This window comes from Protomyces lactucae-debilis (assembly GCF_002105105.1).
Source record: "Protomyces lactucae-debilis strain 12-1054 chromosome Unknown BCR37scaffold_27, whole genome shotgun sequence".
NCBI lineage: Eukaryota > Fungi > Ascomycota > Taphrinomycetes > Taphrinales > Protomycetaceae > Protomyces > Protomyces lactucae-debilis.
In genome coordinates this window covers 136059-162747 of record NW_024468019.1, presented here as the reverse complement: position 1 = coordinate 162747, position 26689 = coordinate 136059, and the positions used below count along the sequence as shown (strand labels likewise).

The following is a 26689-nucleotide window of genomic DNA, read 5'->3' as shown; positions in this document are numbered from 1 at the left end:
AAAAAAAAACCCCCTAAAAAAAAAAAAAAACCCCTAAAAAAACCCTAAACCTAACCTAACCCTAACCCTAACCCTAACCCTAACCCTAACCCTAACCCTAACCCTAACCTAACCCTAACCCTAACTTGACTGTTCTCTGCAGATTGACCAGCTGCACTGTTGATAGCGCTTACAACCGCTTGGGAAGGCAAATTTGAACCAACTTTTCGTGTAGCTCTGGCACGTTGCATGTCTCTGGCCTTTCTCTGGACATTTGTTAGCAAAGAAGCCAATCAAGACAAATTGGCCTGACTTACACTTCGACAGTCTCGACAACGTGCGAGAGACCGACGGCCTGTAGCACCGAGAAACTCTATAAGTGGCTTCTGCTGTCTGCAGAGAGAGCAAGTCTTGGAAGCTAAGCCAGTCCTCGTATCTGCAAGCGACTGAAGTTGATCTTCAATGGCATTAGTAAAGCTGAGATAACAATCCATGAAATCCATACCATTTTGTATCAATGCAATCAACTGACCATACTGCTGATCGGATGTGTCAGGCCCTTCAGTGTCCTCCATATCCAAGTAGGTATGAGATCGCAGATGCAGTAGATTCATTAGAGGGCGTCTGAACGCAGCCGCAGAGCAGGTTTATGCAACTGAAGTGCTGACGTGGCTATTCTAGCTGATCTGCTGGCTGTCTGGCTGGCATTGCTGATTTGCAGTCACCTGACGACAGGAGCAACTGAGCGTAGCAATTTTGACACGCGACGATCAGGGAGTTGTTGCTATTTCGTCTACGCACAGATGTAGCCTGCAGTACAGTTTGATTGGCAGCACTTTGCTTGCCGCCGCAATATTATCAAGCTGCAGTTTCGATAGTGTGGCGTTGGCCATAGCATCTGTCACTATGCGAAGTCGTTCGATAAGTTGAACCATGACAGCAATATCATAAGAGCAAGGAGTATGGGAGATGTCACCCTTCACAATAGCAAGGTTGTAACAAAAGGTTGTAACAAAGTCGCTCCAGCCGCCTTTAATTGCTGTTTCCTTGATGGTCACGTGGTCATGCTGGGCAAAGAAGTTCCATCTGATTCTCTTCTGATTGATGATGGATTTCTTTCACCTGTGCGCGTCGCTTAATCTTTCCGAAAGCGGCCATTGTTGCCTTGTTTCCGGTCAGCTTTTGACGTTTTCCAATAATATATGAGTCGATGAGAAGACAACAATGATCTGAAGCAAAGAGGAGACTACAGCTGAAATGATTGGCTTGTAACGAAAGTAAAGTCTCCACGAGAGGAACTATTGGCCTGTAACAAAAGTAAATTCGTCTCCTGGACGTTGAGCAAGTTTGATGATGGTCCGAACGATTGGCCTGTAACGAAAGTAAGTCCTTCTCCTGGTCGTTGAGCAAGCTGATGGCGCATCGCTTGAGCAATGAGAGACAATAAAGACCTGAAGCAGGACTAGCGAGTGTCCCTCCTGCTCTGCGATGTAACAAGAGAGCACATCGAGACGCAAATGAGGTCGAGTAACATATCAGAGCAGACTACAGCTAAAATGATTGGCTTGTAACGAAAGTAAAATCTTTTGATACGACCCCTGATCATCTGCTCATTTCCCCCACCCGGCCCCTGAACAAAACTATAGATGGCCTTACTGCGCGATGAATAGAAGGAATCACTAGACAACGATGTATCATACGCTAACTGAGAGCCTCGCTGAGCCTTCTCAGACTCGAACGAGACGAATTGGAGCATTTTACATATTTAAATTTCCGCGCTACCCGTAACCCTTCGTGCCCTCTTCAATAAAACTGTGGATGGCCAAGGGCACCATCCACATCGAAGTACACGTGGGGTCAAGCTGCAACAAGGCGGAACGTGATAGAGCAGGTGTGTTGGCAACAGTCACGTGGGTCAGGAGTGCACCTCCTGAAACTAGGATCAGAAGATGAGGACGGAAAGGACACGTAGGAGGAAGGAAACCACGTCTTCATATCACACTTGAGTCTTCGCCTGCAACTGTCACTGCTCAGCCAGCCCCAGCGCAGCTGCATTACGGACGCGCGCTTTTTCAAAGGATAGCGTCAGACTCAAGCACCTGCATTTGGATACTATGCTAGTTTTTCGGCTGTGTTCTGGTCTGGGCGTTTTGCCATTGGGCTCTTCGCTGGTGCGAACCATTTCTGCTGGTTGTGTAAGCTCCAACTTCGGATTGAGCATTCTGCCATTGGGCTCTTTGCTGGTGCGAGGCATTTATGCTGGTTGTGTAAGCTCCAAGAAGTGCGAGTCTGAATCTGATGAGGGTACCCGTCATGGAGGACACGGGACCGACATCACTGGCGGAAACGATGCATTTGCTGATGATGTCCATGGTGGAGCAGAAACGGGCTACGATGGCACATACAATGCACATGACGGGCAGGCATCGACCAGCGAACCAAATATTCTGTGGGCCTATCCTTTGGAATTCACACTCTTCCAGGCTTTCCCAATTCCACACCACAATGGAGAGGAAGAATGTGCCAGACAATGTCGGGCGAAGGTGGAAGACTACCGATCGAAACGTTTTCACTATGATGAGCAAAGCCCTACTGCACATCATCATTGCAGTCTTGGATGGATACGATTTGGTTGGAGGAGCACGCTGAGGAAATTTCCGAAGCCGATGACGGATCATTTGGGCAACTTCAACGACATTATTGGAACCCTTAGGCTGAATTTTCATCGGGGTCTAGAGGCATCGCAATACGAGCCGGACGATTTTGTTAATCGCTACACGAATTTCCGAACGATGACTGCAGCAACCATGAAATCTATGTTTGGAGAAGCTGGATTTGGTGCTGAGAGCATCACTTGGAATCCCTATGCGCGAACGAACGAAGCATCCAAGAAGCTGTCAATCGGGCGACAAAAGGGCCAGATACCACAGTGTTCCAGCTCGAGTGGCACATACCAATGTCACCGAACATCTGACATTTTCATGCGCGTGCGCAAGAAAACAACACTCGAGCGCGATAAAGAAACATTTTACGACATTTTGGCGGAGATGTGGTACACATGGTATGACTATTATTACTATTACAATCACAATGATGAACGCGTCAATCCAAGAGCAGGCACATCGCCCGAGTATCGCAAAGACCCCGAACTTCTCCCGAAGTTGTGTGACTGCGAGATCGGTGTCACTGTACAGCATTTTCTTTGGCAGAATCCTGAGGAGACTATGGCGCGACGCTGCAAACCCAAAAAGTTCGCTAAAGAGTTCGCAACTGGGATGTGGATACAGAACGACGGCCCGCAAGACTACAACCTTGATGATCTTGTCCAATTCCATGGCCCCGAAAGATCGGAAAAGGTGGAGGGAATGGAGAAGGTGAAGATCGCGTTTGGGGAATTTGACGCCCTTGCAGCCGAAAGTATGGGTCGTGGTTTTCCCAGGCCATCTAGGTTGTATCAGCCCCCCGGAACGTTTGAGGAAAAGGCCTTCTTCACATTGTATACGAATGTGATCCATTGGCAACACGGTGCTCGAGTTGGGGATAAGGTTCAAACGGCATCGGATGCTGCACCTGGGGAGTTTCCCCCAAGAGGGTTCATGTAAGGAGTGTGCAAGCCTTACAGCCATCCTCCCTTTCATAAGCAGCATATCTATCAATCTTACCTTTGTTCCACAGACGGTGCTTGTGATGCAATTGAAGACCTGACTATTGGTCCATCAGCATGACAGTCTCGACAGCAAATAATCGTCGCCGTCTAAGCCATCTATTTCCTTCATAACCTGCGCCGTACAAGGCGAATACTATACAGTGATATGACATACACCACGAGGCGCAACCTCACCCTTACCTCACTGTGAGCTCAACAGTCCACACATTGCATCTTGCTCTGTCGTGCTCATTCTATAGCTCACCCAGGCACAATGACTGCATGCATATGCGCGGATTGGAATCCTGTCGCGCTTTTGGTCTGATGAAGCATCATGTTGACACATTTGCACTCGCTTGAAACGTCCAAGCGATGCTCAAATCATCACCATCCGCGGCTGAACCTTCTGTCAAAGCGTCCGGCAGACCGTGGCTCGCATATAAGATCACTCCGAGTAACGACTTGGTTGAGGAGACTACGCCGCTCGGGATAAGAGAAGCACGCTGTTTGTCGGTTCCAAGCAAGGGAGACAGACTACAAGCCTGATGGAGTCGGGTCGCAATACCATGCGCAGTCACGCGCGTGGCTCTCTCACATCTCAGGCCAAGCAGTCTCAATGAGAATATTATCTGGCGCTGTTGAGTGGATGATCATGTATGTTGGTGCTGAACTCCTGTATCTTTTGCTGCGCACTTGATGAGATGCATTGAAGAAGGAGTGCTGCTATTCTTGAATCCGTATATTGACAGAGTCATGTGACGAACCAGGAGTGGAATAGCATAGCCCGTGAATAATCTTGACGACGAGAGTATTCATCATCTCGTAGATTTGCACGTACAGCAGTCTGCGCGGTATTGTGAGCAATCAGTGGCTTGCTGGTACATGTGACATGTTTTGTGCCCTACGCTTCGTCCGTGCGCTCGATTCAGATGCATGTGGAGGCACATGTGATAGCCTTAAATTCGACATATCATCTTCCAAGCTTTGTAGAACAGCTGTCACGTCCTTGAGAAACATGGTGCTGGCCCGACAGACGCCCAGTGTGATGATTGTTTGAGCGATACAATGCTGCGTGCAGAGGCTTTGACAATGTCGCTCAGCCAAGGCTGAGCGGCGATGTGGAAGAGATTTGGGTTGTCCGGAGACGAAGTCGACAGCAGGATAGTCACTCGCGTGAGCATCGACACGCGGATCGCTACGCCGGTGCAATGAAGACTGCGTTGTTATAGCTGGAGAAGAGGCGAACGGCAATCACGACTCAGATTAGACAAAGAGAGCCCGGAAGGCATATCGTCGATCTTACATCAAGCCATTGATGACATGACGTGCCGCATCAGGGCGAACTCGCATGATGAGTAGCATATGCATTTGGAGCACAGATTTTGCCAGTGCATGCAAGTTGGCGGCCCAGAGAGGCAAGACCAATAAAATGCTAGGGAGTGCAAGGAGTGAACAGCAGTAGTCCAGAAGCGAGGCTTTGACTCCCTCGCATCCCGCTCGATAAGAGGATTGTACGAGGCAGATGTTCTACTGCCGACTCGTTGCGAGTTTCAGGCTTCTTTGGCATATCTTTGACAGTGATGAGAGTCCTTGTAGTGCAGCAGCAACTTTGTCCACTCAGCAACCTCACATCCTGGTACTTTTAGCTTGTGGTCTGCTCGTCGGTTTGGGCCTGCAGCCAAGTTGTCAGAGTCACGGCAAGTGCAGAAACTCAGCGAGCACAACAACCAACTGTCTATTGCTCGTCATGCTCTGTCTCAGGAGCCCCGGGGCTCTGCCAGCTATCCTATCTCGTCCTCCTATATACGCAATCCAGCTGCCATGTAAACGCCAGCTTGCCACTCAGAAAAACAATGCCACCGGCCGCTGCACCTGAAAACATCTACACAGGTTCCAATATGCTTTCTGTTCCGCGCATCCTCATGACACCCAGGAACTCCTATCGCTTCATCCACAGGTGGTACAGGGGGGTACTTGTGTTGCTAGCCTTTGCTGGGATGAATGATTTGATCGACGGCTGCATCGCTCACAAGTACAACATGGGTACTCTCGTTGGGTCTATCGTTGATCCGTTGGCCGACAGGTTCGTCATGACGACGCTTGTTAGTGCAATTGCCTCTATAGGTGGTATGCGGATGCTCATGGCCCTAATCCATCTTGAATTGGACTTTGCCCTTGGCCTCTCTGCGCTCTACTGGCGCTCGATCTCACCGCCGACGCCTTACACCTTTACACGTTTCTGGGATCTCAGTCTGCTCTCTGCATCTTCACATCCTACATCCGTGTCCAAGCTTCATACGGGCCTACAGATTGTGCTTGTCAGCGCGTGCATGGTTCAGCCAGTCTTGCCTGTCGACACGCTCAGCCTCTATGAGTACTCGGTTGCTTCAGCAACAAAGTACTTCGGTCTGGAGCATACCTGGCGCAAGATACAGTCCCGAAGCAGTGACAAGTGTGCTACTGTGACTGCCTCTTCTTCAGTCGCGAGCATCGGGCCGAAGCAGAGATGGCCGAGATCACGGCTCATCGGCGGCTTCTTCTACAACATACACAAGCAGATGAAGGCCAATACGGAAAAGGACCTCGCGCTCATCGATGAAGTCAAGTCGTGGAATCAAGTCCCAGAGAGTGAGCAGGCAGAGCTCATGATCTCAGGTGTGCCCTACAGCTGCGGCGATGCGGCCCTTGTCGCAGCGCGGCATCGGATCCGTCTGCTGCAGGGCCAGTACAATACACACTTCCCGCAAGAGGCTAGTCGGGCAGAGTGGAAGAAGGAGAGGACGGAGATGTTGACGAAAATGCTCGGCAAGGTTGGCAAGTCGTGCTACATTGAGCAACCCTTCTTGCTCGACTATGGCTGCTACACCTCGATCGGAGACAATTTCTATGCCAACTACAATACAATCATCCTCGATTGTGCGCCCGTCAAGATTGGCGACCGCGTCATGTTTGGGCCTGGCGTCTCACTATTCACGGCCACGCACGATTTATCACTCTCTGCGAGACGCTCAGAGATTGAGTACGCACTGCCCATCACCATTGGAAATGATGTCTGGATTGGGGGACACTGCGTTGTGTTGCCTGGTGTAACTATCGGCGATGGCAGTGTTATCGGTGCCGGCTCTGTGGTGACCAAGAGCATTCCCGCCATGAGTGTGGCCATCGGCAACCCGGCCAAGGTGGTCAAGCAGGTACCAGAGTAGCCAGGCCCTTGCCTAGACGCGTAGAATGTGTAGATGCTGCTTCTTACGTGGTTTTGCTCGAGCCGCCGTCTGCCGACACCACAACAATCGATGCTCCCGACCACGCTGGACGCAGAGCTTGCGGCCTTTCGGCAAGAGTACGAGCGGTACCTCGCTGCTGTTCTTCTCAAGGATCATGCCGTGCACATTACAACTCGGGAAGGCATCAGCGCGGACGTGACGGTGAGCGATGCCGGATGGTGCATACACAACAGGACGGAGCCTGCTCAACAAGGCTCGGCACTGAGCAATAAGATTTCAGAGGACGAAGCAATCTTGAGGCATTTCCCTACATCACAGGCGCTCCTAACGCATTTGTCGCCAGCATTTAACGCGGCATGGGCCGGGCACTTGCTTGACGCTCTAGCGAAAGTGGGTGATCACTAAAAGAGCCGCGCACGGCCTCTAAAGTACTTGTCTACATTGACGTCGAAACTCTTCTCGTGCCACTCAGCCGGCTTGCGGTGGATGAGCGTCGCCTCGACTCCCTCGACAAAATCTGGGTTGTGCATAAACTCAGCGGCAATGTTGTACTCGCGCTCAAACACTTCGTTGATGTTCCAACCTTTGCCTTGCTGCTGTGCTTGCAGGGCCACAGCCAGTGAGATGGGCGACTTGGCGCGCATCGTCTTTGCTGTTTGTTTGCTAAACGTGGAGGACTGCTGATCGAGCTGCTCGAGGACTTTTGGGATGGTGGGCTGCTCAAAGGCCTTGAGGTCTTCCTTGTGCTGTTCAAGGACAAAGGCCTCGTCAATCGGGGCAGTGAATTCCGAGACGGCATTTCGGATGGCGGCCAGGTCGGACGTGTCCATCTCTGTGAGTCTAGCTTCGAGATGCGCCAGACGCTCGCTGGGGACGTAGTGCGTACCGAGACCGCCGAGAACGACTTGTGCGCCTGTCAGACGCTCTGCTGTACATGCCAGATACTTGCCGACATTGCCAAGCGAGGCGAGAAAGCGACTTGCACCGACATCAGGGAAGAAGCCGATGGTTGATTCAGGCATGGCAAAGACGGTCTTTTCAGTAATGACTCGGATGGGTGCATTGATGGTCAGGCCCACCCCGCCGCCCATGCAGATGCCGTCTGCCACAGCAACGATTGGCTTCTTGTAGGTAGCAATCATATGATCCAGACGATACTCTGCAGCAAAGTAGTCCTTGCCAACTTGGTAGTTTCCTTGCTTGTTGGTGGTAGCGAGGGCTGCGACATCGCCGCCGGCGCAAAAGGCACGTCCGTTGCCGTTGATCAGGATGAGTTTAGCACCGGGGCTTGTCGCATAGGCTTCGAGCCGCGGATGGATCTTTTCGATCATGGAGAGATTGAGGGAATTGAGCTTCTTTGGCCTGTTGAGGGTCACTTTGCGGAGACTGTTGGTGCTGCTGAAAAGGACATCTGTTTCGTCTTCGGCAGAGGCCTTGTCGCCGGAGCTGAATGCTGGGTTGTTGATTTTGGCCTTGAGCGGCATGATGGTCGTCGAGGCTCGGGAAAGGGCAGTGCGAGGTAGGCAAGCTCTGAGCATTCGCGGGGGTTAATGTCGTCGTGGTCGTCGACCGCGAAACTGATCCTGGCGCGGACCACTCGGGCTGCAGAGGTGAAGCTTGAGCTCCGGAAGAGCATGAGCTCGGCGTTGGACGCTGCTTGTAGTGAGCAGTGGCACGGTAGGGTGTACATAGAGGCATAGACTGCGATGCCAGATAGAGATGCATGCGTGACACTAGGCCTCGTCCTTGACTTTGGCCTTGACGTCCTTGGCTGCAACGGCCGCTGCCTCTTCTTGCTTCATGATGCTGCGTATCTCCTCCTCGATCATCAGTCTGAACGACTCTTGCCCAAAGATGTGCTCCGTCGCCTGCTTTCTTGCATGCGTATAGCAGGTACTCCGATCAACTGCACCGCCAATCAAGGTGGCTGCTTTGCCGCGGTCTCGAGCAGCAAGTGTAGGGTCTCGTCGTAGTTCTGCATCCACAAGCTTCTCTAGCTCGGCCTTGAATGCGATGCCATCCTGAGACTTCTCAAAGGAACGCAAGGCTTGCTTTCGCATAGCATCAAACTTGCCAGACTTTTTGAAGTGCTCGAGGACGCGTTTCTCAGTGATGGCGTGCGCTTCGACTTGAGAGCTGGCGCCGTTGAGAATAGACATGATGAGAAGCTATAGGGAGCAGCAAGCTTGAGGATAATTGTATGGCAAGATTGATTTTTAGCTAAAGTGGTTGTCTGTGGAAGAGCAGAGGTAACCTTTTCCTAGCTATGAGCATCTCAGACAGTGCAAAAGCAGATGAGCTGCTTGCTTGCTGAGGTCAAGCCTACCACAGCATACATGACTCGGTAAGAGCCAAAGCTATTGCCTCAGCCAGTACGTGAGCAGCAGGATTCAGAGTGCGATTCAACGATGCCAGCACTTGCTCCAGGTTTTGTTGGCAGCAATACAGAGGCACTTTCAGAAGCCTCGCAACATTGATGAACCATGGCCCAGAGGGATCTGCACTTGGTCGACACTGGCACTATCCTTGAACCATCTTTGCGAGGCCGTGATCGCAATCTCATTGCCACTCATCATGCGTGTCTCCATGCGACCATCTGGGGCAAATTGCCAATGCTCGAGTCCATGACAACGTCGCCAGTCGGCATGCCCATGCAGTTGAGATTCTGCCTGAGTTTGCTCATCCTTGGCACGATATTCGTACCAGAACTGCACAGCAATGCGGTTATCCATGAATGCAAAGAGCTCTTTCCGCAGGATGTAGTCTTGCTCTTTGGCCCACTTTGCAGCAAGATAAGCTTCAATGGCAGTATGGCCTTGCAGGAAGCTGTCTCTGTTGCGCCAAAGGGAGTCAAGTGTATAGGCTTTGACGACCTGACCTGGGTCGCGCGTGTTCCATAGTGATTGGGCTTTCTTGACTTTTGAAGCAGCGGATTTGAGGTTGAACATGATAGAAGCAGACAAGGCTCGCTATGCTTTGCACTAGAGATGGACTGCACCTGTCAGACGAGAGCTAAAGGCCAAGCAGCGGTAAGTTAAGGGAATTGTCGATGTTGTCCAAAGACAGGACAAGGACGCAGTTGTAGGCTCGCGACAGAGAAGCTGACAGACGGCGATCAAGCAGGCTCACCAGCTTCAGTACACTGGAGATCTCGCCTTGTCTTCGAGGAAGTCAGTACTGTCCCATCCAGTTGACTCTCGCAATGCTTCTGCTTTCGTGAATTGGACGACTTCAACTTCTTCCAACACAAGCTGCAAGCTACCAATTGCAGGGCTGCAGGCTGCAGACTCCAAGACGAAGAATGTCCAGCCAGGCATGACGTTATGCTGCAAGAGCTCTAGGAGGTGCTATACTACGCACCGTTGAGCTTGTGGCCTTTTCTCTAATGGTTGAGCTCATTTGATCGGCCCAGGCTGATGGCCTGTTGTAGTACTGCTGCTCAATTTATCCCATACACATCTCTGCCTCTTCATCTGATGGTTTGCAATGGTATTCGAGACATGTCTTGTCTAGCGGATGGATATGCAGCCTGACTGTCGCTTGGCGATATTGATGCTGAAGACAATCACTTTCAAGTACTCCAAGTTGGACTCCATTTCAACGCCGTCTTGAAGGAATAGAAGAGCAAGTTGGACAGAGATTATCGTCGGGATACAGCTAGCGTGACAATACGCATGGACGCGATTGTTCATGCAATCAGGCCAGCATCAGGTCGTCATGCCCAGGATTCGCTTGTCTGCCACTCCAGAAAGGCTTACCTGAACTTGTTGAACCACGTATCAGACTGTCCTCAACACTCGATCAGGCCTTAGCCATCCAAGTCTGCGACTGTGACTTTCTGGCCTAGTCATAGTCTTGGTCACAGCACACCAGACTTGTTTGGAAGGCCATATCTGAAAGCAATCGGGCCGTCTACCTTGACGGCTGCTCTTTCAAGCTGCCAATGGCAGTCCGTCTAGATGTAGCTAGTCAGGAAGGCACGCACCATAGCTACAAGTAGATACTTACACTTGATCGTATGTATCTACCCCTGGTCTGGTCGTCGGCGAACTCGACAACAAGCAGCAGACGACCAACAACCACATCTACTAGCAACTGTCTATGGGCTTCTTTGGCAAGTCGGCTCCCGTGGAGACGCAGCCGCACTATGCAAACCCCGTCTTGCTGCCTCTAGACCAACCAACAGCAGGCGCAGAACCATTGCCGACGGCCGTCTTGACAGACTCGCAAAAGGCGACCTATGACGCCATGCTCAACTTCCTCAAAGGCACGGAGCACGGCCTGACCTTTTCAGAGAAGGAGCAACTCTACCTGACGCGAGAACAGATCCTGCGCTTCCTACGGGCAACGAAATGGGACTTGAAGAAGTGCCAGCTGCGGATGCTGGATAACCTCAAGTGGCGACGAGAGTATGGTGTCGAGACACTCACAGCGGAGCATGTCGAGCCAGAAGCCATCACAGGAAAGCAGATTCTGCTGGGCTTTGACAACAGCTGCAGGCCGTGTCTTTATCTCTATCCCGGTCGACAAAATACAGAGTACTCGCCGCGTCAAATGCAGCATCTTGTCTGGATGCTCGAGCGAACGGCTGACCTGATGCCAGCCGGTGTAGAGACGCTTGCTCTGCTCGTCAACTATCGTGGCGCTACGGGCGCCAAATCACCGCCAGTCAGTCAAGGCAGGGAAACACTCGCGCTGCTTCAGAACCACTACGTCGAGCGCCTCGGCCGCGCACTCGTCATTGACTTGCCGGTGTTCATTTGGGGCTTCTTCAAGATCATCACGCCCTTCATGGATCCAGTCACGCGCGAGAAGCTCATCTTCAATGAAGAACTTGCAAAGCATGTCCCACCGGCGCAGCTCGATAAGCACTGGGGAGGCCAGCTGGAGTTTGAGTACAAGCACGCGGTCTACTGGCCGAAGCTGCTGGAACTGACACAGAAGGCCCAAGAGCGGGCAAAGCGGAATTGGGAGGCTGTAGGAGGGGGTATTGGTGTATCGGAAGCTCTTCTTAAAGCTGAGCCGAGCAGCTCACACACTGCTGTAAATGGAGAGAAACAGTCTCAGAGTGCGACGCTTTCCTCAGAGCAGCATGAAGCTGTCAACCAAGTGGGTCACTCTGGCAGCAAGCACACACAAGAAAAGTCTTCCTACAATGGTCGCAACCAGCCTGGTGAAGAGCTTTCACCAGAGCAATCTACACAAGTAGTACAACAGGCCAATCAGAGTGATATTGTCAACCGGGCTGAAGAGAAGGTGGACGCAGTGTATGTTGCAGATTCGCCAGCAATTGTGGTCAAGGATCAGCAGGCGTCCTTGAAGGGTGTCATCTAGAATGAAGACAATCCAGCGTAGAAGTCATCTCGAATGCAGTGAAATCATTGAATGTCCTCCTTGCTATTCAACACGCGACCTTCCATGCCACCTTCGACCATGACACAGTTGCCCGTCATATGAGAGCTAAAGGACGAGACGAGAAACAAGACGCTGTCAACCACGTCATCTGCCGTGGCAATTTTACGCAAGGGCGTTGTGCCCAAGGACCTGTACCTTGTCTCTGGGTCCTTCATGCTGGCCTCTGCCATGGGCGTCGAAATCCAGCCTGGTGCCACTGCATTGACTCGTCCTGAAGGATGATGTTTGACAATTTCATTCTTGAGTGAGAGGGTGAAGCCAACTTGCAAGGCAGACTTTGAACTGGCATAATCGGCATGCATGGCCTCGCCGTACTTGCCTGCTGTAGAGCCAATAATGCATATACGCGGGGGAATGGCCGAGGTGGGCTCAATCTGTCGGAGGAAGCTGCGAGCAAAGAGAAAGCTGCCCGTCAGGTTGACATCGAGCGTTTCTTCCCACTCGGACAACGATATGTTGGCCATGGGAATGTCCTTGGCTCTGAAGATGCCGTGATTGAGCAGGAGTATATCGACGCGTCCGAATGACTTGAACGCGAGATCAAAGCATTCCATTACAGCCCTCTCTGACTTGACGTCTGCTTGGACAACTGTCAGACTTGGGCCTTCAAACTCAAGCAGGGAGGACAAGTTGCTGTTGACCTGGGCAGTGACCCGGCAGCCTTGTTCGAGGAAACGCCTGACTGCTGCTTTTCCCACACCACCTGATGCACCAGTGATGAGGATATGTTGGTCTTGGAGCTTAAACATGATATATCAGAGCAATCCAAGCACTATAGTAGTATCTCGCAGCCTCGAGCAAGCGGAGAAAGTGGTGGTCTGCGTGCAGATTTCATTTTCTGTTTCCATCTCGACAGAAAAGGCGACGACGACGACGGCGAAGAGACAACCAGAGAGACATACAGGCACGGGGAGAAGCAAGAGACGCAGGCAGAAAGCAAGGAACACGCTCATTGCCTCTATTACAAGTATCCGCACATTGCACAGTCATTTCCAGCAGCGGAAGCATGCAAGGCCGCTAGGCAGCGACATATTTGCGCATCTACCCATCACCGTGATCGCCCGACACAGCGCAGGTCCTCAGGAGACGCTGCGCAGCATCCATTGAGCTTTTCAGATACTTATCATCACTCACTGCATCATAAATATGGCAACAACAGGCATCCAGCGACCAACGTCGGCCTCTGGCTCGTATCAATTTCACCCCGGGTTCCTCCCTTCGCCAGCCGCGTCGCCTTGTAAGCCATCATCTGCTTGTCTAGACACATGCTAACATCTGTAGCATATAGCAGACCCTCTAGTGCCGCGAGTCAGCACGATAGCTACCGTGGATACCGCAAAGCAGGGACAGCGCATGCCTCCACAGGCATCAACCAGGTCAGCCACCGGCCAGCAGCAGCGCGGCACACGACATCAACTCAGCATCTTTCTCAAAAGACCCAGCAGCTAGATCACAAGGAGGCTGCACTGCAGCCAGAAACGACGACCTTACCGCCGGCAAAATTGGTCACAGTAGGCACGAGACCAGCTTTGACAAGCACTGGCTCCTCTGCTTCCAGCAAGACACAGATTGAGCCTGCGGCGCCAGCTGAAGAGCCTGATCCTGAAAAGTGGGAGACTGATCTGCTTGAGCCGCCGCCATTTACAGTGTCGGAGCGCTACTCAGAAGACCGTCCGCGGTCGCCACCGCCTATGCGAGCAGGAACTCCTGCGCCCATCACATTTGACCGCGAGAAGCCAACGCTCAAACACCGATTACGACGTGCTCTCTCCTTTTCGTCGTCGTCCAATTTGGCAGAGCTTGCAGGAACTGAAGGCACTGTTGCCAAGCGCAGCTTGTTCAAGGCGGGCTTCAATCGGTCTAATGACAATCTCTCCGTCACATCCACCTCGAGCAGTGCGAGTGTCATGCTGCGGAAAATGTCACAAAATATAGGCAGGCGAACGCGGCAAACACTAACAGGCATCTTCAGTGGCTCTGGTCGTCGACGCGCTGATACGCCCGATCCATTCAGTGCGCGTCCTGTGAATGCAAATGTCAGCTATGTTCATGCTGAATCGCTTGATACGGATAGATCACGGCCGCTACCGGATGACCTTGCGCGTCAAATGAGCCCAGAGCATACTGGCACCCCATCGCCAGCACAATCGAAGGCAGACACACCGACAAAACGGCTCTTGCGCAGAAATGTACCCATCACTTCAGCACAAGACAATGTCGATGGTCATGGTTCGATTGAGTTCCCAAGGCTTAGTCAAGAGATTGTGGATGAGGATCTGCCGCGACGAGGGAGCATGCACCTCGATCGCGCTATGCCGATTGAGGCACTGCAATCGCAGCAAAGCCTCGTGCACAGTCGCAATGGCTCGCATGTCTCTACGCAGCATATTCCAGACAATCGGCCACTCTTGCCCCCTGTCACAACAAAGCAGCCAGCGCGCGGCATTCTTAAAAAGACGCGGGCCATGGCGGCTCAGCCTGCATTGCAGCCTCCAAAAGTTACTGTTGTTCAACCCTCGACAGTGGCGATCGACTTTGAACAAGAGCTTATGGCCATGTCTGCGCCAATGCTCGCGCTTAATTTTGACCTCGATTCACCCAAGAAGAGCGAGTCTGCCCCTGTTGCTGATGCAGTAGGTGCCTCGAGTACACCAACACTTGTCGCTGCTGATTCTCGGCCGCCCAGTCCACCTAACAAACGGTCAAATCGTCTTCAGTTCTCACCAAGGATCGCTGTCCACGACACATATCACGCTAATGAGTATGATCGTCGCGGGGACATTGCTACATGCAATCGGCTCACACCACTCCTGGCTCAACGCATCAAGGAAGAACTCAACTCCTTCAAAATGGATGAGATGGCGGTGGCACAAGACAGTCGCATCTACACGCATTTCTTTACGTGAGCAAACAGCAACCACTGGCCCTCTTCCGCCATGTACGACTCTCCCTTTCCCAGATAAAAAGCGACTGCATGTTGGTCATTTCAGTATGATTGACCAGCTCCTTCTATAGCGTTTTGTGCTTTGCTAGATGACATGAATCTGACTATCTTGCTTTCTTTCTGTGCAAGCACCCCATGCATGATCGTAACCCAGTATACTGAAGTACCGTGCGCCAACAGCTTTGTACAACGCGCTTCTCTGCAGTAGATTCTTGCAATGACGGCGAGGCCTCCAACGCTGGCATCACTCGACATATCGCCTGAAGGAGAGGTTGGCTATCCTGGTGCATCACGTCCGATGCCGGTGCGATTCGTGCTGGTTCTTCCGGTATCACGGATAGCTTTCGCCGATAAATCAAGTGTTCAGGCGGGACCAGAAAGAGTGGATCGTCACCCATGTAGACTTGACTATCCTTCAAGGCTGAAGCTTGATCCATAGGTCGCGGCGCTTGCAGCTGCAAGGCTGGCTCCGTCGGCTTGCGCTGTACTCTGCTTTCTGAGCGACGTATCATCGGGCGCATCATGCTTGCTGCTGGCAAATTGGCAAGCATCAAGTACTTGTACAATGTATGCAGCACAACTCATATTGGCTGCCGCAAATAGATGCGTTTCATGTCTTACTCGTGTCAGACAGGGGATCCAGAGGCTCTTCTGGTTTGTCTGAAGGCATTGCGGACACATCTGCAGTCTTTTTTGCAGACTCGTCCGCATTCATAGACGCAATTGACCCTGAATCGATAGCGATCGTCTCCGACTTGGCCTTTTTGCGATCTCTCTTGATGACGCCTGTGATGCCTTGTCTCTTACGCGGCGCTATTATGACGGGAGGCTTGACAGACCGCGGCCCTTGCTTAGTCCGTCGCTCATCCTCCAATGCAGCAAGCCGCGCATCCTCCTTACGCTGGGCAGCTCGAAAGTCCGACAAGGCCTGCTCTGTCCTGCGCCGCTTCATGCTCTCTTCCCGCTGCTTCTGCTCCTGCACATCTGCAAGAAAGTCCACCTCGTCATTATCTAGCCTGCGTATGAGGGAGCTGAAGCGATTAGCCTCTTGAAAGGCCTCTTCTTTTGCAGCCTTCTGCTGCTGCAGCTTCTCGAAGAGCGAGCGATTGTCTGGCGGCAGGTCGCCTTGATCGACCATTGCTTGGAGCAGCTCTTGGTCAGCAAGCCCTCCTCCACTTCGCCTTAGGCCGTGCAGCAGCAGCTTCGGTAGGTTCAGGTCCAGCTCGAGGTCGTCGCACTTTCAATCCACGACGACGACGACAAACAAACAGACACAACCAAGGCCGGCGAGGGACGGACGAGCGGCGAGGAGGAGCAGCGATGCAATGCTCAATCACTCGCTAGCACAGCTCAGGCAGGTCGCCTTTGCCAGTCTCGCACTCCAGGAGCCTGTACAGCAGCAGGGACGGAGCGCCAGTGGGTCTATTGTACACTTCACAACCCCTACCAAGCCACCGCCTGCATGGAGTCGTCTGGATGGTGCACAAGAGAATGTGCCAGAGTCGCCAACGAAACGTCCCGGACAGATCAGACGGCGAAGTACACGAACAAAAGCGGTGTTGGAGGAAACTCATGCGCCAACCGGGCGGCATGAGCTGGCCATCTACAGACACATGCACGAGTCGTTCTTTGTTTTGACTGAGCAAGGCGAGACGCAGTACATCTCCGAGGTACAGTCAGGCCAGTCGCCCGTCTTTTTGCCCTTTCGCATCGAGTCTCGAGCAAGACAAGTTGACCTAGTACTATACACACGGACAACGAGACAGGAGACTGACTCTCGAGAAGCTCATTGGCATCCATTGATCAAAATGGACATTCAGTTGAACCGTCTCAAGGGCATCGGGCCCAAAGCACAAACGAGAGAAGTCTGCGCCGTCTTGATGCAATTCTCTGGTCCATCTGCCGACTGGTATGTCCCGTTGAGCAAGTCTGAGCAGCTGCCACAGCGCTATGTCGCTCCAAAGGCCTCTTCTCACAGTTTCAATCAGTTGATGCGTCTACAGATGCTGACTGAAGTCATCAATGATACACGCGTTTCAATACACAACATGCGAGACCGCATAGAGGCGCTACTCGCGAGTGATGAAGAGCATAGGGAGACTATTTGCAAGTCTGAAGCTGCACAAGTTCTTATGGTCGACTGTCATACTGTTACGACACGACTCAAGCGCTCGATAGCAAGCGACAGACACAAAGTGGCAATGCTCCGCGAGCGAAACAAGCGTCGTGCTGCCCGGCTCGCCGCAGAGCCTGCATCTCGTCCTACCATTTCTCAGGTAGAAGAGTTGCGTGCAAGAACAGCTACAAGCAGTGCCCAGCTTGTCTTGATTTCCTCTGAAATGCGACGCGTACAGCGAGTCGTGACTACAGTCTTGTCATCTGTCTATCCAATATGCACAACGCCTTCTCAGCATACTATACGCAACCTCAGCCTTGCTAGGCATAGCATCTTTTCTGCAAGCTATTCAGCTGAGGAAGCCGCAGCATTGGGATGGACTGCCCACCTCATTGCCTTGCTTGCACAATACCTGCATGTGCCTTTACGCTATCCACTGCTTTGCTGTGGCTCATCAAGCTACGTCATTGATCCCATATCTACTTTTCCAGAGAGTTCTGATCAAGATGACCGGGGAGTAGGCCCGCCCTATTCCATGCGCAAGGACCGGCGCTACCCCTTGTTTTACTCAAAAGCAGACATGCCGCGTTTCAATTACGGCGTCTATCTGCTCAACAAGAATGTCGAGCAATTAATGCAAGCACGGGGTCTTGTCTGTGGCGATATCCGGGACACGCTCATCAATCTGGGTGTGCTTGTGTTTTGGACAACATCCATTACTGAAGATGAGGACTTGGCTTTGTCGTCGCCAGCAAGACGGAGGCGCTTGTCGAATGCGACGGTCCGCCGAACACAGCTTTCACGGATAGACTCGGTGGACGAGAGTGCTCTTGCCTCAGCTGGTGAAGAGGCAGACGATGAGATTGTCAACCATGAGGACGTGCTGCGAGCGCGGAGCAAAGTCAAGGTGCAAGGCCTTCTGCATGGCGATGCCAGACAAAGGCCTACACGAGAGAAGATCGATCTCGGGATGAGCAGTGAGGATGAGGGAACGGCTGTACTGTAGAATACTAGGTGTGACTGTCCATTTCCCGTCTATCTCACTTTTGACGTAGCTATAATAGCACCACACACTCAATTGACGCTGCAGCGGGCAGGCCTGGCGGCAAGGAGGCTGCTGATGAAGACGCGCATCGTTCAAGTGTCTGCCTCGCATGTTCAGTTCCTGCAGAAACGGGGTGCGCATCCCTATGACAATCCGACAGTCAAGTTGCAAGAACCAACGGCGGCTCATGTACAAGCTGCAGCAGATCAGCTCAAGCTAGGAGACCTCGTCGCGTTTCCGACAGAGACGGTCTATGGCCTTGGCGCAAATGCGACACAAACGGATGCGGTCGCCAAGATTTACAAGGCGAAAGGGCGTCCGTCAGACAACCCACTCATTCTGCATGTCGCATCGCTTGCACAGCTACGGTTGCTCTGTCCTGCAGGCTGGCCAAGTGTCTATGATGCCTTGATTGATCAGTACTGGCCCGGTCCATTAACACTCATCATACCGCTGCCCGAAGGTAGCGCCATCTCGCCGCTATGTACAGCTGGTCAGAGTACGTTTGCTGTGAGGATGCCGGAGCACAAGATTGCGCTCGCATTGATTGCTAGCGCTGGTGTTCCTCTTGCTGCGCCCTCGGCAAACGCGTCAACGCGGCCATCGCCTACATCGGCAGCGCATGTTATGCATGATTTAGAAGGCAGAGTGCCCTTGATTCTAGATGGTGGATCAGCACAAGTCGGTCTCGAATCCACTGTGGTGGATGGTACATGCTCGCCGCCTGTTATTCTACGGCCTGGAGGTATCTCTCTGGAGCAGATACGGAAAATAGACGGATGGCAAGATACACGGGTGTATCAAAAGGCTAGTATCGACGCTAGCGATGCAGAGGTGCCGCGGACGCCTGGCATGAAGTATCGGCACTACTCGCCGACAGCTCGGGTCGTCTTGTTTGAGACATACACGGGTGACCTCGAGCAGCGGATGCGAGAGTGCATTGGCGATATACCGTCTGACCAGGTGGCCGTTCTACGGTCACAGTCATGGCCGGCATCCCTATCAGAGTCGCTTAAATGCCGAGATTATGAGCTTGGCAAGACGTTGCCTCAGGTATCAAGGAACCTCTTTGGCCTGCTTCGAGAGTGCGACGAGCGAGACATGTCTCTGGTCCTTGTTGAAGGCGTTCAAGAAGCGAATGAAGGGCTTGCAGTCATGAACAGATTACGGAAGGCAGCGAGTCTTGTCATTTCTGATTAGATAATCTATAGCATATATAGCATAGTACAGCAAGTCATTCTACTAGATGATTGAGTGAAGCAGACGGAGGGCTCAGCAGTAGATGTATCGAGTTCTTGTCATCCGCGCATTTGGCGATCCAAGTGAGCTGGGTATCGATAGCGTGTCATCCTAGCAACTCGCCTCTGCCACAAGCAATCTTCTAGTAGAAAACAGCTTTGTATAGAGATCAGCTTTAAAAGAATTGTCACCATGCAAGCTCCGAGGAGTATATCAGGTAATACATGCTAATGACATCATTTCTCGTGCCATGGCTGTAGGATTGTTCACTCGCCCTCGTCTCTGCTAGGCAGAGAGCTGAATAGAGCGGACACTCTCACAGCCATAGCCAGTTTATCAGCTTGAGTAGAGTAGGGCCCAAGTGCAGGTGGTCAAAAGTTTGCTGCCGTTCAACAAATCTCACACTCAAAATGCAAAGACCAACTGGGAAGCCAAGAGAGACCTAGAGAAGAGGCAGAGACTGCCCGGAGCTGGTCATCTCCTGTACTTGAGACCTTTGTGATGACCCGTCTTGAGATCGCTTGTCCGCTGTCCCCGTGCGAATGTAATCCATTTGAGAATATCCTCATCTTTGCACAAGGCCTCAATAGTTTTGCCACGCTCTGCCAGGTGCTCATTGCTCATGATGCGGTGTATAGCTGTATGGCACGGTCGACAGACAGCTGCTGTGTTTTCTGAAGAAAGCAGCCATGATCTTGTAAGACTGGCAGACTGTCGTGACAGCAAGCGTGAATGCTCGGATTTGGGGATCAAGTGATGAACCGTGAGTGGCATGGTTCGCTCACATAGCTCACAGCAGTCTGGTGGTAGCTCGTCATTTGCTTCGCTTGTTATCACTGCAGTATTTGTAGCCAACTCAGTCTTGGCTCGTCGTCGAGCTCGTTTCGTAGTCGACAATCTCGACTTGTCAGGTGAGGGCTCTGTTTCCTTGTGTAGATGCTCGAGGAAGAAGCTGGCGTACAAGGCCGAATCAGCTTGAGCGTAGCCTTGTAGTACAGATCCGAAGACATCTGCTATAGACAGTTCAGCAAGCTCAGCCAGCGACAAGGGTAGCAGAGAATTTGAGCAGTCAACCTCGTCCAGCAAGAGCTGCTGTGCGACATCAGCAGCAAGGTCATCCAGATCGTCAGCAGGGACCACCTGCGCCAGCGTCCGCTTGAGGGCAGCTTTATATTGGGAGTGTTGTTCTATACTGTACATGTTGGATTAGGATATACTAGATGTTGCGATGCTGAGCATGAATGCTGAGCAACATTTTCTATCGTGCAACTTTCCAGCCAGATGCAATGACCTTCTTGGTTGCACCCATGTATGCGCGGATAGGGTCACGTCGTGCTTGATCAAAGACCTGCTGCGTGTTTTGAGGGGGTACGTCTTGCGCGCGCATGAGTTCCTCCTCCAAGTCCGCCTCAATTTCGTCAGCAGGCTTGATGGACTGCTTTGCCAGCTCGCGATAGAAGGCTGCAACGCGTGGATGCGCCATGACTTTTGTCTTGTCAAAGTGCAAGATTTGGAGGCCTTCCTTTGAGACAGCCCGAGACAAGGCCACATAAGCTTGACCCTTCTCAAAGACCTTCCCGAGATCCACCTTGACGCGCTCAATGGTCTGGCCCTGCGCCTTGTGAATAGACATGGCGTACGCCAGAATCAGTGGTACTTGCTTCCTAGCAGCTTGCAAGTCTCCATTCGGCAGCTCCATTTTCCATTGCTCGGGGGAAATGAGCTGAGTGATGTCGCTGGAGCCTGGAACGGTGAATCTGACGAGAGGCCAGATCCTGCCGGAGGACATGGCTGCCCTGTTTGCTTCGATTTTGATACGTTTGCGCTCCGAAGCGATCGAGTCGTCAGCCAAATCTGCCTCATCCCATGGATTGTCCGGCCAGAGTTCATCTCTGAATGATCCGGCCTCATCCAAGCACTGGGTATACGTTCGATCATTCATAAAACCAATGATGCGACCGAGAGAACCATTCACAAGGTATTCACTCTGATTCTTAATGAGCATGACTTGTGCACCTTGCTTGAGTTCGAGTCTTTCAGGTGCCATACAGCTAGACAAGTGTCGCTTTCGACTCTCATCGGTACCGCCAGAGTCCTCTGCAAGAAAGATACGCACTTCGCCTTTTAACAATCGCATTCTCGTTGCATTGGCCCGGTCAACTTCAGCACGCGTTGGAAAGAGTTCTGTTGGCAAGATGCCGTCGTCGTGTTGCAAGGGCCGTGCGAGATCATGGAAACCTTGGACAGTTTTTGCAGATAGTGTGCCTGTGCGCATCTCATTGAGCATGGTGACAAATTCGCTATCCTTCTGACGAAATACAGTCTGTAGTTCGATTGTGTGATCGATCTGCTTCCATGCTTGTGACTCGAACGAAAACTTGGCGTCGCGGTTGCCTCCCATGACGGGCGGTAGTTGGAAAAAGTCTCCCGTGCAAACGAGCTGGATGCCACCCCAGGGCTTTTCATTCTTGCGGAGTACGCGAGCAAGGGACTCAAGCTTGTCAAACAAGCCTGCCTCAATCATGGAAATTTCGTCAATGATGAGCACCTTGACTTTTGTCCAGCGACTGATACTGCGCTTGTTCTTCTTGACAGACTTGACCATCTCATCTACCGTACCGTTGCCGAGACCGACGCCTGCAAAAGAGTGAAGGGTTGTACCGCTAATATTGCATGCTGCGAGGCCAGTACTTGCACAAACAGCAACTTGTTCAACGCCAGGATATTTGCGCTTGAGTTCCTTGATGGCTTCGCGCATGAGCACTGACTTTCCTGTTCCAGCAGAGCCTGTAAAGAAGACACTCTTGCCGTCTCGAATCATACTCACGACTGCCTGCTGTTCCTTGCTCAGGAATACTTTTGCCAAATCTTGTCGACTCGTTTGTGCTTGTAGCGCCTTACTCAAGACCGTGCTTTCCTTGCGCTTGCTCATGAGTTCCTTTTTGCTATTCTTCATAGCACTTGCCGTCATGTCGAAGGCATTGGGTTTGGCTGGCGTTTGGACCTTGAGGCCGTATGACTTTGATGCTTCATCTTTGACCCAAGGCAGCTTGCGCTTTCCTTTCTTGACTGGCTCGACAGGTGTACCAGTCGATTGTTTCGCTTCCTTGAGTTCGACAGGATGTGTATCCTGTGCCTTGAGAACAGGTGGTCCCGGCGCGTCGAAATCCAGATCGAGGTCATCATCCAAGTCATTCTCATCAAAAGGCACATACTCAGTGACAGCGCTTGCACCTCTCGAGAGATGCGCTGCGTGCAAGCTGATTGTATCCAGCAATCCACTCTGTGTACGCGCCAGAGGTTGTGCATTGACGGCCGACTCGCGTTTCGGGGATAATGGCTGCTGTGCAGTTTGCCCGAGAGGCCTGCCCAGTGGATTGGCTTGTTGCCGAACGGGCAGACCATACCGCTTCACAGACTGACTCTGTCCCATGTAGGGAGCGTCATGTGCCTTGCCCGCCGGCACGCCGTAACCCATGCTGGTTGTTGTGGATGTGTGATTGAGGCGATAGATGTGCCAGAAACTGCGAGACTGGCGCGCTAGATGTGATGCTCGGAGGGCATGCAGTGTAGAAATGGTGAGAGAGTGTCCTGCGATGCACAGATGCTTGCACGCTGTCTGTCTCTTTGTGGTGGTCGTGGTTGGTGTCTCTTGTTTTTGTGCAGTCGACGACGACCAGCGACAACTCAAGAAGCTGCTACTGCTGCTACTGCTGCTACTGCTGCTGATCAGGAAGAGACTGCCGGATAGAAGACACTCACGATACATGTCATGACGCCAGAAAGCTAAATGGACCCAAGCTCGCGCTACAATGCGCCCAACTTCTTCATCTTCCTCGTCCTCTTCTACATCATCTCCAATACAAATTCCGGGGACAGCGGCCTTTTGCTTGAAGAGACGGCCAGGAAGCTCGAGCATGACAAAACATATCTCGGGCTGCTGAAGAATGCCACTTACGATAAACGCTTCCAAGTGCTGAACCACACAGTGACTATTCAGCAGGCGCATCTTGACGAAATACCCAATCTGGCCTTGGCCTATGACTCTCACGAACATCTGCCATTCTACTTGAATGCAAGCAGCAGCCTCAAAGGCTCGTGGCATTCAACATCGCATGCTAATACCACCGAGCCCTTCTTCTCTGGTGGCGGGAAGATGAGTGCGAGCATAGACGACCGTTTCATCAAGACGGCCGGTGCCTCACGGGCCAGGGCCTCCTTCACTTTTACATCTCGCAGCGGATGGAGCACAAGAGATCTTGAGCTGCAAGGCGTGCATCATCACGAAAGCGGCCTCCTCTTCCTCGCTAGTGACCACACTGAAGCAGGCGGCATGTTTTATGCCCCTATGCTAGCCAATGCATCCACCTTCAACCTCACTCGAGAAGCAGCCGCGACAGTCTTGCAGACACGCATCTCTGAGCAGAGACCCTATGATGGGGTTGAATCAGAGTGCAACTACTTTGCAGCTTGCCAACTACACAGGACGCTTGGCACCCCACAAGCATTACAGGTAGCAGAGGAAGAGTATGCATATCACACGGGACGTGCATATCAAGTGCTTCCGCCAGTACAAATGAGCTGTTTTGTCTTTTCCGAAGACTGTCATGTCGATGTGCATCTTCAATGCGACGGTCTGCGGGAAGTCTTGCTCAATCGTCGAGCACACGACCACGCCATCTTCTTCATCCTTATTGTTTTGGCACAAATCGGCCTGACTACACGTCAAATGCGGCAAACTGCTTCGCCCTCACATCTCTGGCGCATCTCATTGTGGTCTATTGGCTTGCAGTGTCTGCTGGATGGTTACCATGCCGTTGCTTACTTTGTCCTGGGATTGACTCTTCCAGCACTCTTTATTCCACTCATGGCAGCAGCGTTTCTCTCCATCATGCTGATGACGCTATATGGGCTGAGGTATCTCCTCTTCATCTATCGCATGCATCGACAATTGGTTGAAGTAGCGCCTACTCAGACTCCAGCAACTGAACCTACCCCAGAAGCTTCAGCAGAGACGCTTACCACTGGAGTAGAAACGCCTGCGCCTCTGACAGAGGCACAAATTGAACGACGCGATCTATCGGCACTCTATGTTCGCTTCTATTTCGCCCTACTCGTCCTCCTTTTTGTCTCCCTTCAAATCGCCTACCTACCACAACGGTTTCGCGACCTTAGTCTCATCACGGGTCTTCTCCTCCTCAACTCCTACTGGCTTCCCCAAGTCTTTCGCCATTTCAAGCGCGGTCATCGCAAGAGTCTGTCATTCACCTACGTCGGTGGTATCTCCGCGTGCCGTATGTCACTCGTGCTCTACCTCTTTTGCTACAACGGCAATGTCTTTTTTCAGGAAGTCAATGTCACTGCTGCACTTGGCATTGCTAGCTGGGTATGGCTACAAATTATGCTATTGGGTGGACAAGCCCTGTTTGGACCACGCTTCATGGTGCCAGCCAGTTGGAGTCGATCGTTGCCCTCTGTGTATGACTACCACGCCATTCCTGCAGAAGATGAAGAATCCCTGCTTGCCGCACAGGGCAATGATGAAGCGACGTGTGCGATTTGCATGGCGTCGATCGATTTACCACACCGTACAGTTGTACCAGACACGTCCCCTGAGACTACAACAGCTGGATTGCATTTATTGGCAGCTGGGGTTTGGCGACGTGGGTTTATGCGAACACCATGCAAACACTACTATCACAGTGATTGTTTGGAGACGTGGATGCAACGACGCCTGCGATGTCCAGTATGTCGAGCAGTCTTGCCGCCAGCATAAGACAGCACTAAAGTCAACAGGTCGTAGGTAGTAGGGCGGGAATTTAAACAATACGAACAAGTTTGTAAAGCGAAACGCATAGCGAAGAGGTTATAGACTATTGCATGAGAAAAAAAAGTCATCAGTGTCGTGAAAAGGTCATGATCTCGTTAAGCATCAACTTCCCCAAGACCCCAATCTTCTCAATCAACTGTACACACACACCCAATAGCATCCTCATTTAAGTTTTTTTGTTGTTTTTGTGTTTGATCATCAACGAAAGAGCACTTGAATCGCAATAAACAATTATGGGCCGTCCATGTAGGTAGCCTCGTAGTTTGAGTAGCCAGAGTCGTTGTAGCCAGAGGCGGCATTCATCTGATGCTGTTGGTGCATCATTTGATTGTTTTGCATCTGTTGCTGGTGCTCATGCTGCTGGTGGACATGGTCATAGAATGGCTGCTGTTGTGATGCATTGCCGCCCGTTCGTTGCATGATGCGATCCACCTCGCCACACGAGCATCCACGCTGCTGCATGAGTTCCGTCTTGTACACGAGCAGCTCATCGCGCAACCGAGCAACAATCTGATGCAACTCGCGAGACTGCTGAGAGGCTTGTCGAGCAGCTGCTTCGAGGTTATTCGTCCACTCCTTCTTTTTCGAGCGACACTTGCTCGCTGCGATGCGGTTGCGTTCGAGGAATTTGGCGCGTCGATCAGGTCGTTTGCCCTTACCGTCGATTTCGACTTCGGGCGACTGAGAACCAGCAAGATCACTGGTACCAATAGCTGGCGAGGAGGATGAAGCAGATCGGTTGGAACGTGCCCGTTTTGTGATTTTAGGCTTTGCAATGCCGGCGTTTGTTGTGACGGCCGTTTGAGCGACACTGGAGGAAGACGTGGAGAGAGACCGCTCGGGCCTGTAGCCAGCACCGGACGCGGAGTTGTAGTTGATCTCGGTTGTTTGCTCGAATGTCTGATGATGGGCACCGGGGGGCGAGGCTCGGGGTGCTGATTCGTTGAATTGGTAGTCAAACACATTCCCTGCATCTTGGACGTTGGGATTGGCTGACCCGTAGGGCGTAAGGCCTGTGCTGACATGATCGAAGAAATGGGATGAGAAAGACATGGTTGGTTGATTGATTTAGATGGGCCTTTGGTGAGTTGTTTTGAGCGTGATGTATCGCGATGATGTTGGGTAGCACAAGCACTGTTGGAGTGTACTTGTGATGCTGCTCTTGTTTGCTGGGTAGCCTTTAGCGCCTCAAAGGGTCGAGTTGGCTATGGGTCTCTGCTTGAAAGGCCTGTGGAAATGGGCCTTGGAAGC

General features: G+C 52.0%; 16 protein-coding genes across 16 annotated transcripts; 8 read left to right on the top strand and 8 right to left on the bottom strand.

Annotated features, from left to right (window-relative positions):
* Nucleotides 1–1953: 1953 nt before the first annotated feature.
* On the bottom strand, nucleotides 1954–2587 carry BCR37DRAFT_384217 (uncharacterized protein; the record flags this gene model as incomplete). The annotated part of the gene is made up of 1 exon (XM_040870195.1): nucleotides 1954–2587. A coding segment is annotated over one exon (491 nt), but the record flags the coding sequence as incomplete, so codon positions are not given.
* A 202-nt stretch (nucleotides 2588–2789) lies between these two features.
* On the top strand, nucleotides 2790–3739 carry BCR37DRAFT_384215 (uncharacterized protein). The gene has a single exon (XM_040870194.1). It carries the CDS (start codon nucleotides 2796–2798, stop codon nucleotides 3579–3581), a length of 786 nt encoding a protein of 261 aa, XP_040722265.1. The 5' UTR covers nucleotides 2790–2795; the 3' UTR covers nucleotides 3582–3739.
* Nucleotides 3740–5478: 1739 nt separating this feature from the next.
* On the top strand, nucleotides 5479–6054 carry BCR37DRAFT_352333 (uncharacterized protein; the record flags this gene model as incomplete). Its single annotated transcript, XM_040868120.1, has 1 exon — nucleotides 5479–6054. A coding segment is annotated over one exon (576 nt), but the record flags the coding sequence as incomplete, so codon positions are not given.
* Nucleotides 6055–7250: 1196 nt separating this feature from the next.
* Nucleotides 7251–8333, bottom strand: BCR37DRAFT_389768 (ClpP/crotonase-like domain-containing protein; the record flags this gene model as incomplete). The annotated part of the gene is made up of 1 exon (XM_040870766.1): nucleotides 7251–8333. The coding sequence occupies one exon, from the start codon at nucleotides 8331–8333 to the stop codon at nucleotides 7251–7253; it is 1083 nt and encodes a 360-aa protein (XP_040722263.1).
* A 152-nt stretch (nucleotides 8334–8485) lies between these two features.
* Nucleotides 8486–9157, bottom strand: BCR37DRAFT_194501 (complex proteins associated with Set1p component shg1-domain-containing protein). Its single transcript, XM_040866329.1, has one exon. The coding sequence runs from the start codon at nucleotides 9006–9008 to the stop codon at nucleotides 8583–8585; it is 426 nt and encodes a 141-aa protein (XP_040722262.1). The 5' UTR covers nucleotides 9009–9157; the 3' UTR covers nucleotides 8486–8582.
* A 148-nt stretch (nucleotides 9158–9305) lies between these two features.
* On the bottom strand, nucleotides 9306–9797 carry BCR37DRAFT_352338 (uncharacterized protein; the record flags this gene model as incomplete). The annotated part of the gene is made up of 1 exon (XM_040868121.1): nucleotides 9306–9797. The coding sequence occupies one exon, from the start codon at nucleotides 9795–9797 to the stop codon at nucleotides 9306–9308; it is 492 nt and encodes a 163-aa protein (XP_040722261.1).
* Nucleotides 9798–10950: 1153 nt separating this feature from the next.
* BCR37DRAFT_403818 (CRAL/TRIO domain-containing protein) lies at nucleotides 10951–12183 on the top strand (the record flags this gene model as incomplete). Its single annotated transcript, XM_040872036.1, has 2 exons — nucleotides 10951–11958; nucleotides 12019–12183. The coding sequence occupies 2 exons, from the start codon at nucleotides 10951–10953 to the stop codon at nucleotides 12181–12183; spliced, it is 1173 nt and encodes a 390-aa protein (XP_040722260.1).
* Nucleotides 12184–12205: 22 nt separating this feature from the next.
* Nucleotides 12206–13126, bottom strand: BCR37DRAFT_194504 (uncharacterized protein). The gene has a single exon (XM_040866330.1). The coding sequence runs from the start codon at nucleotides 13011–13013 to the stop codon at nucleotides 12228–12230; it is 786 nt and encodes a 261-aa protein (XP_040722259.1). The 5' UTR covers nucleotides 13014–13126; the 3' UTR covers nucleotides 12206–12227.
* A 1846-nt stretch (nucleotides 13127–14972) lies between these two features.
* Nucleotides 14973–15149, top strand: BCR37DRAFT_335284 (uncharacterized protein; the record flags this gene model as incomplete). The annotated part of the gene is made up of 1 exon (XM_040867178.1): nucleotides 14973–15149. A coding segment is annotated over one exon (177 nt), but the record flags the coding sequence as incomplete, so codon positions are not given.
* A 345-nt stretch (nucleotides 15150–15494) lies between these two features.
* BCR37DRAFT_194601 (N-terminal domain of NEFA-interacting nuclear protein NIP30-domain-containing protein) lies at nucleotides 15495–16439 on the bottom strand. The gene has a single exon (XM_040866332.1). The coding sequence runs from the start codon at nucleotides 16344–16346 to the stop codon at nucleotides 15819–15821; it is 528 nt and encodes a 175-aa protein (XP_040722257.1). The 5' UTR covers nucleotides 16347–16439; the 3' UTR covers nucleotides 15495–15818.
* Nucleotides 16440–16533: 94 nt separating this feature from the next.
* BCR37DRAFT_395644 (uncharacterized protein) lies at nucleotides 16534–18330 on the top strand (the record flags this gene model as incomplete). The annotated part of the gene is made up of 1 exon (XM_040871649.1): nucleotides 16534–18330. The coding sequence occupies one exon, from the start codon at nucleotides 16534–16536 to the stop codon at nucleotides 18328–18330; it is 1797 nt and encodes a 598-aa protein (XP_040722256.1).
* A 114-nt stretch (nucleotides 18331–18444) lies between these two features.
* BCR37DRAFT_352241 (DHBP synthase RibB-like alpha/beta domain-containing protein) lies at nucleotides 18445–19569 on the top strand (the record flags this gene model as incomplete). Its single annotated transcript, XM_040868114.1, has 1 exon — nucleotides 18445–19569. The coding sequence occupies one exon, from the start codon at nucleotides 18445–18447 to the stop codon at nucleotides 19567–19569; it is 1125 nt and encodes a 374-aa protein (XP_040722255.1).
* A 332-nt stretch (nucleotides 19570–19901) lies between these two features.
* BCR37DRAFT_384207 (uncharacterized protein) lies at nucleotides 19902–20781 on the bottom strand. The gene has a single exon (XM_040870193.1). The coding sequence runs from the start codon at nucleotides 20380–20382 to the stop codon at nucleotides 20083–20085; it is 300 nt and encodes a 99-aa protein (XP_040722254.1). The 5' UTR covers nucleotides 20383–20781; the 3' UTR covers nucleotides 19902–20082.
* A 1187-nt stretch (nucleotides 20782–21968) lies between these two features.
* On the top strand, nucleotides 21969–22160 carry BCR37DRAFT_335673 (uncharacterized protein; the record flags this gene model as incomplete). The annotated part of the gene is made up of 1 exon (XM_040867194.1): nucleotides 21969–22160. A coding segment is annotated over one exon (192 nt), but the record flags the coding sequence as incomplete, so codon positions are not given.
* Nucleotides 22161–23398: 1238 nt separating this feature from the next.
* On the top strand, nucleotides 23399–25542 carry BCR37DRAFT_406674 (uncharacterized protein; the record flags this gene model as incomplete). Its single annotated transcript, XM_040872111.1, has 1 exon — nucleotides 23399–25542. One exon carries the CDS (start codon nucleotides 23399–23401, stop codon nucleotides 25382–25384), a length of 1986 nt encoding a protein of 661 aa, XP_040722252.1. The 3' UTR covers nucleotides 25385–25542.
* Nucleotides 25543–25825: 283 nt separating this feature from the next.
* On the bottom strand, nucleotides 25826–26086 carry BCR37DRAFT_333110 (uncharacterized protein; the record flags this gene model as incomplete). Its single annotated transcript, XM_040867085.1, has 1 exon — nucleotides 25826–26086. A coding segment is annotated over one exon (261 nt), but the record flags the coding sequence as incomplete, so codon positions are not given.
* Nucleotides 26087–26689: the final 603 nt, after the last annotated feature.

What these genes read in the sequence shown, in the direction of transcription:
- BCR37DRAFT_384207 (XM_040870193.1), bottom strand. Translation starts at nt 20,382, where the DNA reads ATGCCACTCACGGTTCATCACTTGATCCCCAAATCCGAGCATTCACGC.
- BCR37DRAFT_194504 (XM_040866330.1), bottom strand. Translation starts at nt 13,013, where the DNA reads ATGTTTAAGCTCCAAGACCAACATATCCTCATCACTGGTGCATCAGGT.
- BCR37DRAFT_384215 (XM_040870194.1), top strand. Translation starts at nt 2,796, where the DNA reads ATGTTTGGAGAAGCTGGATTTGGTGCTGAGAGCATCACTTGGAATCCC.
- BCR37DRAFT_194601 (XM_040866332.1), bottom strand. Translation starts at nt 16,346, where the DNA reads ATGGTCGATCAAGGCGACCTGCCGCCAGACAATCGCTCGCTCTTCGAG.
- BCR37DRAFT_194501 (XM_040866329.1), bottom strand. Translation starts at nt 9,008, where the DNA reads ATGTCTATTCTCAACGGCGCCAGCTCTCAAGTCGAAGCGCACGCCATC.